Here is a 12,690-nt window from a genome sequence, read left to right as displayed (position 1 = left end):
AATCCCTTTATTTGTATTTATATATTTACATATGTGTTAGTGTTATACTTTTAAAGCACAAAAAAAAAATTATATGAATAAGAAATAGAAAATAGTTGTCGTGAGTGGAAATTAACAATTTATCCCTTTGAAACCGAGTTGGTTACTAGGGTAATAATATAATGTTTCTCTTAATTTCGTGTAATTTTTTGAGACTTTATGTAGTTTGAGAGATATGAACCATGTGAATGACAGGTTAATGTTTATCGTTGGGAGCATTAGAAACTATTGTATTGAGCACGGAGAATTATTACTTAGGTCATACTCAAACAACTTTATATCTTATTTATCAGTGAAATCATTTGATAGGATTCTACTGATTTACTAGATATTATAATGTACTATTTAGCTATAGAAATCTACATTTTAATTTTCGCTTAAGGGTAAATAAAAGTTTAAAATTTTTTCAGATGTCATGGATGGATTTACAATTCTAATTTAGGTTTAATGGAATTGTCTTTAACAGAATGTTTCATGTTTGCTTTCTTAAGGTACTTTTAGTTGTTCATTTTCTTAATAACAAAATTCCCTGTGAATGCTAAAAATCCAAAACCCTGAAACATTCAATTTACGATAAATCGATTATAAGATTTAGGACTCCTCAACTATATTCCTGGTGAAAAACGATTTAAGGCATCCCTCATGACGGTACGATGGTTAAGACATAAGGTATTACCATATGAGATCTTGGGGTTGAAATTTGGCGTGACCAAGCATAACCTCTCCCATGTCTTGGCCATTTGCACTAATGGCTAGTAGCCACCCGTGATTTACCTCCTCCATGTTGGCCTAGGGATGAGTTAGCGGGGGCTGACCTAGGGACGGATTGACGGGGGCACTGGGGACGAGTGAATTGCCTTTTGCAACATGGTGAAAAAAGATTTAGATCATTTCTTATGTTATATTAGTATAATTAAGGAATTTGATAATTAATTATTTGTAAACATATCACGACAAATACGTTCTATCATCCACCAAATCAAGTTGTTGAAAATAGAAAAATGAGATTAGTTGATTGATTAATGAAGAAAAACTCAACCATCACCTGGGGCCATGGTTTGCGGTAGGATATCTAGATTATCTCCTAGACACTCGCGGTTCGAACTCCAACTATGATGTATTTGTAAGACTTTTTCCTCCAAATGGAGGGTGTAATCAAAGAATGTTGGGCTTTTGGGTTGATCGCCGCATGTGCTTCCTGATTTACCCTAGTGGTCGGTGGGAAACTTTCGTGGGACCGGACCTGTCACCCCAGAGATAGTCAATGAGGCTAACTGGGATTATCATTTTTTTTAAATCATTGATATTTATGCAGCGGTAGGGCATCCAGATTATCACCTAGGTACCCGCGATTTAAGTCTCAGCTATGACGAATTTTCAGGAATTTTTCCTCCAAATGAGACATATTGGGCTCCTGGGCTGGCCGCCGCAAACGCTTCCCGATTTATCCTGGTGGCCGGTGGGAAATTTTCATAGGGTCGGGCTGATTATCTCAGGCTCGACGTTATCAGTCTGATTAATCATTTTTATTTTTTTAAATCATTGATATTTTTATCCTAATAGTCGATGGATATTTTTAACAATCAAATTGATTTTATTTGATAGCTCAATTAACATTACCGATTAAATATATATTTATATTTACAGACTAATTAAAAAACTATTAATTTTTTTAAAATGACAGGTCAAACATATATTTGACAAGTTGCCAACCATAATTATAATTTTTTAAAAAAGAAATTTACTATCAATTTGCTTGGCTTATAATTTTTTTTAAAAAAAATACTATATTTTTTTGACCCGTGAATGATATTTATTGACCATAATAATTTCTTTTATTAATAATTTATATTTACCAATTAAAATAAGATTATAAGAGATTCTGGATAAAAACTTTTACTAAGTAATCCTTTCTTTTATTTGTAGACATGAATTATCTTAATTATCTTATAGAGGAAGTTGGTAATCCTTAAGGCTATGTTTACTCAAGAGTGTGGATGAGAAAAAGAAAGGAATCAACTATGGAAAGTTATCTTTGGAGAAAGAGAAAAGAAATGGTGAAGAAATCTTTTCCTTTACACACTTGTTTACCTTGATAGAGGAAGGTGAATACTTATGATGTAATTTTGTAAATCAAAAAGGGTGCATGCGTCATTTTTTTGGTACATAGTGTAATTTTATGAGTTAAAAAGGCTACATGCGTCATTTTTTTTGGTATATGGTGTAATTTTGTGAATGCAAAAGGCGTACATGCGTCATTTTTTTTTCCATCCGTTGCTTTCCGTCCGATTTTGAGGTGATCGATTTTGGCTCAAAAATTATCCGCAGATGGATTGCGTTACTTTTCCTTCGGAAAATTTTAATGAAGTAAACAACGGAAACTTTTCCACTGTGGAAACTTTTCCTTAATTTTGATTTCCACTCTCCCAAGTAAACATAGCCTAAATCTCAGACGTCGATGGTGAAACGGAATCCAACTATAATTATGTTGCTCCATCATTTTTTTCTGCAAAAGTTGTTTATGAATTGCATTCATCCGATTAAGCTGTTGAAAATAGAAAACATTCATTGATAAATTCACTGATCAATGAAGAAATTAAACCTTGATTGTTTGTGCAAATTCACAAGGGTTATTTTGGGAGAAGAAATATGAGATATTGCGACAGCAAGCAGGTCTATCAGCCTTGTAAAATCAGAATTGATGATTCACAAATGAAATCAAATTGAATTAAAGAAAAACTAATCATCAATAAATAATTGCTGAAGATTTACATAGATCTCATGGAAATGAGAGATGAGGGTTGACCGATCAATTTACTTACTTGTAATTGAAAAAATAATTTATTGATTTTGAAATTAAACGTAGTGGGCGCGCGAGGGTGGACAGTGGAATCTACAATTCTGATAAAAAAAGAAGTCAAAACGTAATTTTAACAATTGATTAAATAAAAAAAGTCACCTTTTAAAACAGCAATTTAAGTTTTCTAAAAATAAATTAATATGGATTTTAGATAATGTTCTTCACAAATATTATTTTAAATAGTTAGGAAAATACTCTGGGCTTGTTAGTTACAAGTCATGAAAGAGTAAAATCTTTGAAACAAGTATAATAAATATCGGGTTAGCATGCATGTTTGTCTTAATCTATCCTTTCGGCTAAAACTATTTTTAACGCTCATGGATCGATTTACCATTCTAATTTAGGTTTAAAATAATTGCCTTTAACAGAATGTTTCATGTTTCCCTTTTTAGGGTAGTTTAAGCTGTATATTTCCTTAGGTGTAATTTAGGGCGTGCTGTTTTCGCTCGGCATGAATAGGTGTCCGTTCGGTAGGAGTTTCCTTTTTTCGGGCGGCTTGTGCTTCTTCTACGTTTATATATTCATTGGCCCGGTGCAGCATATGATCATAATCTTGGGGCGGCTTTCGGATGAGCGACCGGAAGAAGTCCCCGTCCACAAGGCCTTGCGTGAAGACATTCATCATCGTCTCCGATGTTGCCGTTGGGATATCCATCGCCACTTGGTTGAATCGCTGGATATAAGCTCGAAGCGATTCTCTCGACTCTTGCTTGATGGCAAACAAGCTGACACTTGTCTTCTCATAACGCCGACTGCTGGCGAAGTGGTGGAGTAAGGCCGTTCGGAAGTCCTTGAAGCTAGTGATGGATCCGTCCGGCAACCTCCGAAACCACCGTTGAGTCGATCCCGAGAGAGTTGTAAGGAAGACGCGGCACTTTACTCCATCTGTATATTGATGGAGCGTAGCCGTGTTATCAAACTTACCTAGATGGTCATCCGGGTCTGTTGTTCCATTGTACTCGCCGATCGTCGGAGGCACGTAATGCTTGGGCAAAGGGTCTCGTAGAATAGCCTCTGAGAATTGGCGATTGATCCGCTCGGGAGATGGGTCCGCTCGGGGAGCTTTCCCCTTTCTGGCGTCTCGCCTAGGCATTTCGTCGGAAGAAGATCCTCTATCTCTCCGAGCTGGTGCGGCTTCAAGAGTGCGAAATAAGGCCCGGTGGAATGCGACGGTGGCTTGAGGTGCGTCTGCTCGGCCACCCGACACAGATGTTGCTTGTTGCTCCGGCCGCTCGGCTGCCTCTTTCTGTTTCTGCTCCACGAGTTTGGCGGCCCTCATCTCGACCAGAGCGTCCAACTCTTCTTGTGAGAGTGCCACATTGTGTATTCTTCCAGCCTCGTCCATTGTCTCTGTTCGGATGCAGGTGCGTTCCCACAGACGGCGCCAAATTGATCCTGTCCGAACCAGGTCCCTGCTGGATCCTCGAGTGCTCTGGCGAACCTGCAACAAAACCGAGCCGGGAGGGGTGTCCCGGCGACGGCCCTCCGACGCTCAAGTCAGGCGAGGAAATCGCAAAGAAGTGGCTTTTAAGTAGAAGACTCGTGTACCTCCGGTGAAGAAATGGAGACCTTATATAGACCTCTCAAAGAAGCCTGGGCGCGCCAATCAAAGCAACCACCTCCTTTTGACCATGCCCAGGTATGGGTCTGTCAGAAGGGCCATGCCCAGACATGGATCTGTCAGGAAGACGTCCATGAGGCCATACTGCTACTGTATCAACCTTTCCATGATGTGACGGCGAGATCTTCCATCGTGCAATCTTGTGTACGGCCCAACCATCAGACATGCCTTCTCTGACATCCCAGATCCCGAGACAAGCGAATAGGCCGCTCGACTACCTTTGTACCCTCGCCCTTATCTTGGCCGAACGGGCGACCCGCTCGGCCCTTCGATCCTAGCCGAGCGGGATACGGGCAACCCGCTCGGCCCTTCGATCCTCCTGCCTTAGCGTCGGAAACCCAAGCCCATGGATGGGTTATCTCTAGCTCCGCTCGGACCCTTCAGAGGGTGGGCCCCCCATTCTTACCGCCGGATCATTGTTTATTTGGTAAAGTAGAGAAAAATTCATAATGACAATTTGAATTTTGCATGTAATTTCCACTCATAAAAAAATTATGTTTTCACTTTCTGCATGTAAAATTTTATTTGCTTAACTCCCTCATACAAATATTGTGACTTAATTATCCCTTAAATTTTTAAGTACAAAAGGTCCAAAATAAATATAATTTCTCTTAAATTCAGCATTTTACATTAAAATCGATTATATTTTCTATTAAATTGAGTATACTTTTTTCCTGTTTTAATATAATTATTCTTAAATTCAACATCATATAAAAAAAATATAATATATTTTCTATCCAATTAAGTATCATTTAAATAAAATCTAATATATTCGAGTATATTTTCCATTAAAATTATCCTTAATATTTTTTAAGTATAAATAATTTAAAAATAAATATAATTCCTATTAAATTCATCATTAAACTAAAATTGAATATATTTTTTATTTAATTAAGTATAATTTTTTTTTCTATTTAATATAATTCCTCCTAAATTCGATATAATTTGAAAAAAATTTAATATATTTTTTATTCAATTAAGTATCATTTAAAAAAAATTTAATATATTTTTCATATAATTGAGTACCATTTAAAAAAAAATTAATATATTTTTCATCCAATTGAAATGGAAAAAAATTATACTCAATTTAATAAAAAATATATTAAATTCTAATTTAATGTACTAAATTTAAGAAGATTTATACTTATTTTTAAATTTTTTATACTTAAAATATTAAAGACAATTAAATAAGTATATTAGATTAGGGAGTGAAAACAAAAAATTTTGCCAATGAAAAATACATGTAAAATTATGTTTGTCAATAAGAACTATATACAAATTTTCCCTTTCTATGAATGAGATAAAGAAAGCCAGTAGTAATATGATTTCCCTTTTAGTTGAAGTTAAATTTTTTTTTTTACTATATATAAAATATAACTTTAACTTTTTACTATATAATATAAATATAATTTGACTTTTACTATATATATAATATATGGATTTATGAAATATGATTGAATTACATAATAGGAATAAAATTTCCTAAGTAAAGTATATGCCGGTATAGCTATCCACATATCTCATCTCATCTGTTTTTTTTTATTTGATAGATATCCCATATTGAGATTGTAATTCAAGAAACAACCAACAATAAATTTGTCCTGCATTCTTAGTTTTAAGTGTGAATTCTCAAAAAATATAATAAAATGTATAATAGCAAAAATATAATTCGGGCAATGCTTACTCCCAAATGTCAATAGATTAGAGACAGCTTTATCAACTCTAGCAATCAAGTATAAATACCAAAATTCTATACCAAAACGCTAACACAAAAACACTGAAAGAAGAAGAATAAAAAAAACAGAGAATTTGTAAACCGGAGAAAGATCATCTTCAGAGTTCAATTCACCTTTTTCCTTCTTTGAAAGTAAGCCTGAGCTTATATGGTCAAAAGCTAGCACTAAGGCGAGTAAGGCTTGAAGAATGAAGGCATCTCTGAAGATGATTTCTTCAAGAACAGTTTTCACTTTTTTGTCAAACAAAAACAAAAACAAATCAGAAACATACCTGAGGCTCGTGTAAAATCTGACGAGGAGAGAAAAGAGAGAATTTTTGACGGAACAAAAGGCATCATAACTGAAATCAGTTGTACATTCATTTAATTGTGAAAGAAAGAAAAAGCAATCACGAAGCATCCCAAAAAATGTCGATGAATGATGAATATAGCAAGCAAAGAGATGTGGGCAGCATAGCGAGCCGAGAACCCACAAAAAGGGCACTGGCTTTCTGTGATGCCATTTTTGATCTGCGATCTTCTTTTTTTAGCAGGATTTGGAGTGGATCCGACTCGACATGTCTCGTCTCGTCTCCAGAAACCCCAAAGCGGCGGAAAAACGACGGCGGAAGAAGAAGAAATCTCCTAGAGCCGCCTCGCAATCCGCCGAGATAGAAAGATCGGAAACTTTAGGGATTTCTGTGACCCGGGCCGTCTTTTATATCCATCCTAATGCTTTGTTGACCGTCCGATTGGTTCCTTCTCTTCCCTGCAGTAATTACATTAATTAGGAAGGACTCTAGAGAATTTTTAGATTAAAAAAAGGGAAATAAGTTAAAAAATCGTTTCAAATTTTATTTATTAAAATCTTATGATATGTATTTTCCACTAGTTTAATATATCTAATTTCTCTTATATTTTTTGTTAACTCCCTAGAAGTTAAATAAAAATTTAGCTCATTAATTTCATTTTGAAGATTTACATCTAGTCGATTTAAATGGGAATGAGTGAAAGATCTATGTCCGTGTTGTTGGGAATCAATGCTTCCTTCTAGTCGAGTTTGAAAAATATTGTTTGATCTATTGGCAATGCTGTTTAAGTTAGGTTTTACATGAGAGTTTTGAGAGATTACAAAAGTGAGTGCAATCTTATGATTCTAATCTTTGAGCAACATCATTGTAAATAATGTGTGATATAGCTAGCTAGTAGAAGATATCCCATATCTTAACAAAAACTCTTATAAGCTTTAGAAGATATTGATGCAGCATCACATGAGCTAGTTCTCTTACCAACTATGTTTCCTAGTGCCGTTTCAGTTCAAGAGGTAATGTGACGAAAAAAGGTTGCAATTGCAAATCATTGAATGATAGGGTGATGAAAATCAGTAAGGAATTCTAACGGTAATGAAAAGATAAAAGGTCGCAGAAAATATTTAAAAGTTGATAGGGACTATTACAATTGTAGGTAAAGTCACCTCGGTAGAGTCTGAATCAGACAGTACTATCTTGTGGCATATGCGACTAGGGCATATATATGGGTGAACAAGGGATACTAGAACTTCACAAGGCGGAGATTGTTGACGAATGACAAATGTGATAGATGTCATAAAAGAAAAATCTATTAAGATTTTTCATAATAAAATTCTGTTACGATTTTATATAACAGAATTCTGTTACGATTTTTTATAACAAAATTATTTATGATTTTACTAGATCTTGGGTTTATGCATTATTTATAGAGATCATTGTAAACATATTGTACAACAACAATCATAAGAATCATGGAATATGATTCATTTGTGTAGAAAGAATTCTAATAAAACTTCGACTGTTTTTGTGAAGTAGGCACGCCGCCGAACCACGGTAACTCTTATTCTTTCTTTTCTTCTTCTCCTTCCTCGTGTTTGCTCTCTTTTTATGAGTCTTTGTCTTGTTGCTCCGCAAGATTTTTTTCTATATTCCTCTTCTTCCACATTAAAGGTTGAGAGGTATTGTCCCCCTCTTTGCAACAATGGAGATCGAGAGAGGAGAACGAGAGCCATATTATATAGTGGTGTTGATTTTCAGATGAACAGTAATAGAGGAGGAGGAGAGTAAAATGGAAAATGAATTTAGTGAGGCTAAGTTGTTGGGATAATTCCAAAATCAAGTACTTAAATGGTAAAAATACAAAATCATCTATGAGTTTGGGTAAATTGCCAAAAATGTAAGTCTATTACCACTTTTACCAATTTAATGATTTAATTATTTTTTTAAGGTGTACGTATATTTAATAAAGAAAATGCTTAATAATCTAAGTAATTTTTCGAGAATATTAAATCATAGTTTTCTACCAATATTATTCAAGAAACACACGTTTTTTCCTATTTTGTCTCGGTTCTAAATTTTCTAAGTTACTAGATTTGAATAGAAAATAATAATAATTATTATTAAAGTATACGGTAACAAATCTAGAAATTAATGTTAATTTAGAATTTGAAAACTGACAAACTTTTGATCGAGACATTTATGACATTTTAGAATTTCAAATAATAATAATAATAATAATAATAATTATTATTATTAGTTTTAAAAAAACTACAAAACTAGAAATATTTCTAGAAAAATATATGTTCCGAGAATCTAGATCATATTCCTAATCTAGTTCTTATTCCTTAAATAGCATAGCAATATATCTGAATGTTTGCTGATTTTGTTGGATTTACAGGACATGGCAATGGTATCGATAGCACATCCTCCACCCGGTTTTGAGAATAAAGGAAAGAACTATTACACTATCTGGCGAACTGTATTTGAGATTGATACCAAATATATGCCTATCGAGCCCATCGGGAGAGGCGCTTATGGCGTCGTATGTTCATCGATCGACCATGAAACAAAAGAGAAAGTTGCTATCAAGAAGATAAACAACACCTTTGAAAATCCCATCCGTCCATTGAGGACTCTAAGGGAGATCAAGCTTTTGAGACGGCTAAAGCATGATAATATCATCACGCTAAAGGATGTCATGGTACCTCCCAACAGCAGATCATTCAAAGACGTTTACCTTGTCTTTGAACTTATGGATACGAATTTGTGCGAGATCATCCAATCACCTCAGCCTCTTTCCGATTACCAATGTCGATACTTCCTCTTTCAGGTATGCATTCACTACGATAATTTTAATCGGAAAAAAGACTATATATATAGAAGAATTTATTACCAACAATATAATCAATAACAATGAATTAATTTTCTTAATGCAGTTGCTTCGAGGACTGAAGTATCTTCACTCGGCTAACGTAATTCACAGAGACTTGAAGCCAGAGAACCTTTTTGTCAATGGCGTCGATTGCAAGCTTAAGATCGGTGATTTCGGACTGGCTCGTTCCATGACTCGGAGTGGCCAAGGAATGAGTTCATATGTTGCTACTCAATGGTATCGAGCACCAGAGTTGCTCGTTTGCTCAAATAGATATGATACTTCCATTGATATGTGGTCTGTCGGTTGCATTCTAGCTGAGCTACTTGGGCGCAGACCTCTCTTTCCCGGCACCGACGATATCAACCAGCTCGAGCGCATTGTCAGTGTTCTTGGCGTTAAGGGCGATGCTGATCTCAACTTCATTGACAATGAACATGCTCGTAAGTACATCAAGTCACTGCCACATAGGCTCGACATTCCTTTAGCTAGCGTATACTCCCATGCCAATCCCTTGGCCATTGACTTGCTGAAGAAGATGTTAGTTTTTGATCCATCAAAGAGAATCGATGTCACTGAGGCACTGCAACATCCTTATATGACTTCATTCTACGACCCCCTGTTTGAACCTGCTGCCGATGGCCCCGTCGATCTTGGTTTTGATGACGATGTCGAGGAAGACGCGATCAGAGAGATGATGTGGGAGGAGATACTTTTCTATCACCAAGAAAGAGAAGTTGCTTCCAGAGCCTAAATATTCTTTGCAAGTGATCTTCACACAACATTAGACCGTGTTATGAGTATTTAGCACAGAACTTACTGCTTTGATTCTCTACTGTGACATAACCTTGAAAATAGTTTTGATTGTGATTTCTCACTTTTTTTGTGTATGAATTTGTTGTACATGTAAAAAGCTAATTAATTTCTGTTGTAAGATTTGCAGAATGTGTGTATTACAACCAATTCAAGTTTTTGATGCTCAATTAGTAATTGATAAACTGTTGATTTTTGCGTAAATGAAAAATCTTAATTATGCTTCATAGTCGATGAAGGTTAATCAATTATACTGCTTACATTAAGGTGGAGTAGCCTAATTATCATATCGTCTCCAACTTTATGAAGGATGCATATATATGCTTATTGGGGTGGGAATGGGTTGGAACTTCAATTTACTTCAAACTTTGTACCATGACGTGTGGGCTCGATCAAATCATAGTTGAAATATTCCTCAATGGAGCACGAGTCCGTCCAAATCAAACCACATTCTAAGCTTCTGTGGTTTCAATCAAGAGGAGCTAACTCATACTTTATTTCACCCTGGATAGGTTTGACTAGATTGTGCTTGTGGGCCTTGTGTTTATAAACATGTTTTACCACCACAACATCACAATTGTATAGAAAATACTACTGATCTTTCACGTGCCATCAAACTTGGTTACAATATAATTCATTGTAGTAGATGAAGTCCTACAATTTCTCCTTCATCTTTATTCCCAATGGTCCATTTTTAATGGCTAAGCTTTATGACTTTAAATTGGGCTTAGTAAAGTAAATTCATCATAGCACATACGATCCCATATGAACAACCGCTGTAAACGATGACATATGAACATCACGATAAATCTGGATCAAAAATGCCTAATTAAATAGATTGTGTGCCTTGGTTGACCATTGATGTTAAAGGAGTTTTTTGACTGGTTCTGCAACAATTCGATCTCGTGGCAAGCAAATAGACTAAGTATACGGAAATGATAAAAGTATGAATAAAAATAACAAGTGCTTCAACCTAAACGAAAAAAATAAAATAAAATTTAGAGCATGAACCAGTTTCTTTCATCCAACCAATTAATTGTTGAAAGATTTTGTGTCCTATTTGCATCGACAGAGTTTATCCCCTCATCAACCGTCCGCAAACTGTTAACTAGCAAATCTTCATATTGATGGACAAACTTGTACAACCAACGCACAATTTGATCCGTGAGTGATCCTCTAGATTATAAGCCTGGCATGATCCTTGTAGCTAATTCATCATTAAGTCTCATGACAAAAAAATTAAATTTAAAAGTACTAATCCATTTTGAAAATTATAAATTATAGATTTGGTATGTGTGTTTGTGTCAACACTGCATAGAAATAAAATGAAAGAGCATAGTATTAAGTCCTAAGATGAATCGATAGCAAAAGGGTTGTGTAATTTTCTTCTCAGCTAAGAATAATAATACCAAAGTAGTTTGATTGACTTCGATGGACATTGTAATATATGCAATGTTTGACTTGGGGTATTTTAGAGCATAATGTAGCTTTGCCACTGATGTTGTGTTTACTTGGATGGATTTTTAAAAGAGCAGGATAGCATGATCTCCAAGCCTACACTACTCCACTCCGATGTTTACCTACCTCAAAAGAAGAGGAAAGATTGTATTAGGAATTGATTTTCTCGACATCTTTTCCTTTTTTTGTTGTCGTCTCAACCAAAAGTCAAGAAAGACATAAATAAGAATTCATGAAAAAATATGGATTATTAACTCATGCAAATGAGTCGAAAAAGAAAAAGCCTTGATATAATTGCTAACAAAATAATTTGAGGATTAGTAAAGTTCTTAATGACTCAAGGGTTTGGGATAAAAGATCATATTTTTTTTATTCAAGAGGATATCCCATAGATCACTAGTTGGGTTTGGGTTAGTTGAATCGAGTTGATTAATGTCTGTCCAACTACATGAATAGTCTTGTAAATATAAATGTATTGATTTCATCCTTAACAACTTGAGCTTTTGGATAAGTTAAAAGTAATTCAGTCAATTATATTTAATAAATTTGTTAGGACAGAAAACCAACATATACATCTATGATCTTAACAATATGTTCTATAGAATAAAATACAGAACCAAATAGATGAATGCTTGGGTTCTCTAGAACATATTGCTAATTTTAAATATTTTTTATGTAAAACAGTGCACAACAATCTTTGCTAAACTTTAGAATTATGAACATTAAAAGAGGGAAAAAAATACACCATGAAAGATCTTTGCATAATCTCAGAAAATGCTGCTCCAATTAGCATACAAAGGATCATCAAAAAGCTTTAAGAACCACCTGTACAACTTACTAACAAAGGATCATTGACTGAGGTTATTGTTTACTAAACAAAATATAGCAATTATCAAATAGATGTTAGGAGAAAATGTCAGTAGTACACAAAATAAAAAAAATTCTGGTGGTTTTTTAAAGATCGGTATTTCTAATAAGAAGAAACTCAGACCTGAAAGATCTTTG

The 12,690-nt window shown here is 34.8% G+C and overlaps 1 protein-coding gene across 1 annotated transcript; it reads left to right on the top strand.

Annotated features, from left to right (window-relative positions):
• The first annotated feature begins 8,949 nt into the window (after positions 1-8,949).
• On the top strand, positions 8,950-10,168 carry LOC121980118 (mitogen-activated protein kinase 3-like). The gene is made up of 2 exons (XM_042532084.1): positions 8,950-9,372; positions 9,479-10,168. Exons 1-2 carry the CDS (start codon positions 8,950-8,952, stop codon positions 10,166-10,168), a joined length of 1,113 nt encoding a protein of 370 aa, XP_042388018.1.
• The last annotated feature ends 2,522 nt before the right edge of the window (positions 10,169-12,690 follow it).

This window comes from Zingiber officinale, chromosome 5A (genome assembly GCF_018446385.1).
Source record: "Zingiber officinale cultivar Zhangliang chromosome 5A, Zo_v1.1, whole genome shotgun sequence".
Lineage (NCBI taxonomy): Eukaryota > Viridiplantae > Streptophyta > Magnoliopsida > Zingiberales > Zingiberaceae > Zingiber > Zingiber officinale.
The sequence above is the reverse complement of the archived record's forward strand: the minus strand, read 5'-3'. Positions and strand labels throughout refer to the sequence as shown.

Excerpts from the sequence above, each read along its gene's own strand:
- LOC121980118 (XM_042532084.1), top strand. The coding sequence starts at position 8,950 with ATGGTATCGATAGCACATCCTCCACCCGGTTTTGAGAATAAAGGAAAG. Across the intron at positions 9,373-9,478 it reads GTCGATACTTCCTCTTTCAG|TTGCTTCGAGGACTGAAGTA; the intron begins GTATGCATTCAC and ends TTCTTAATGCAG.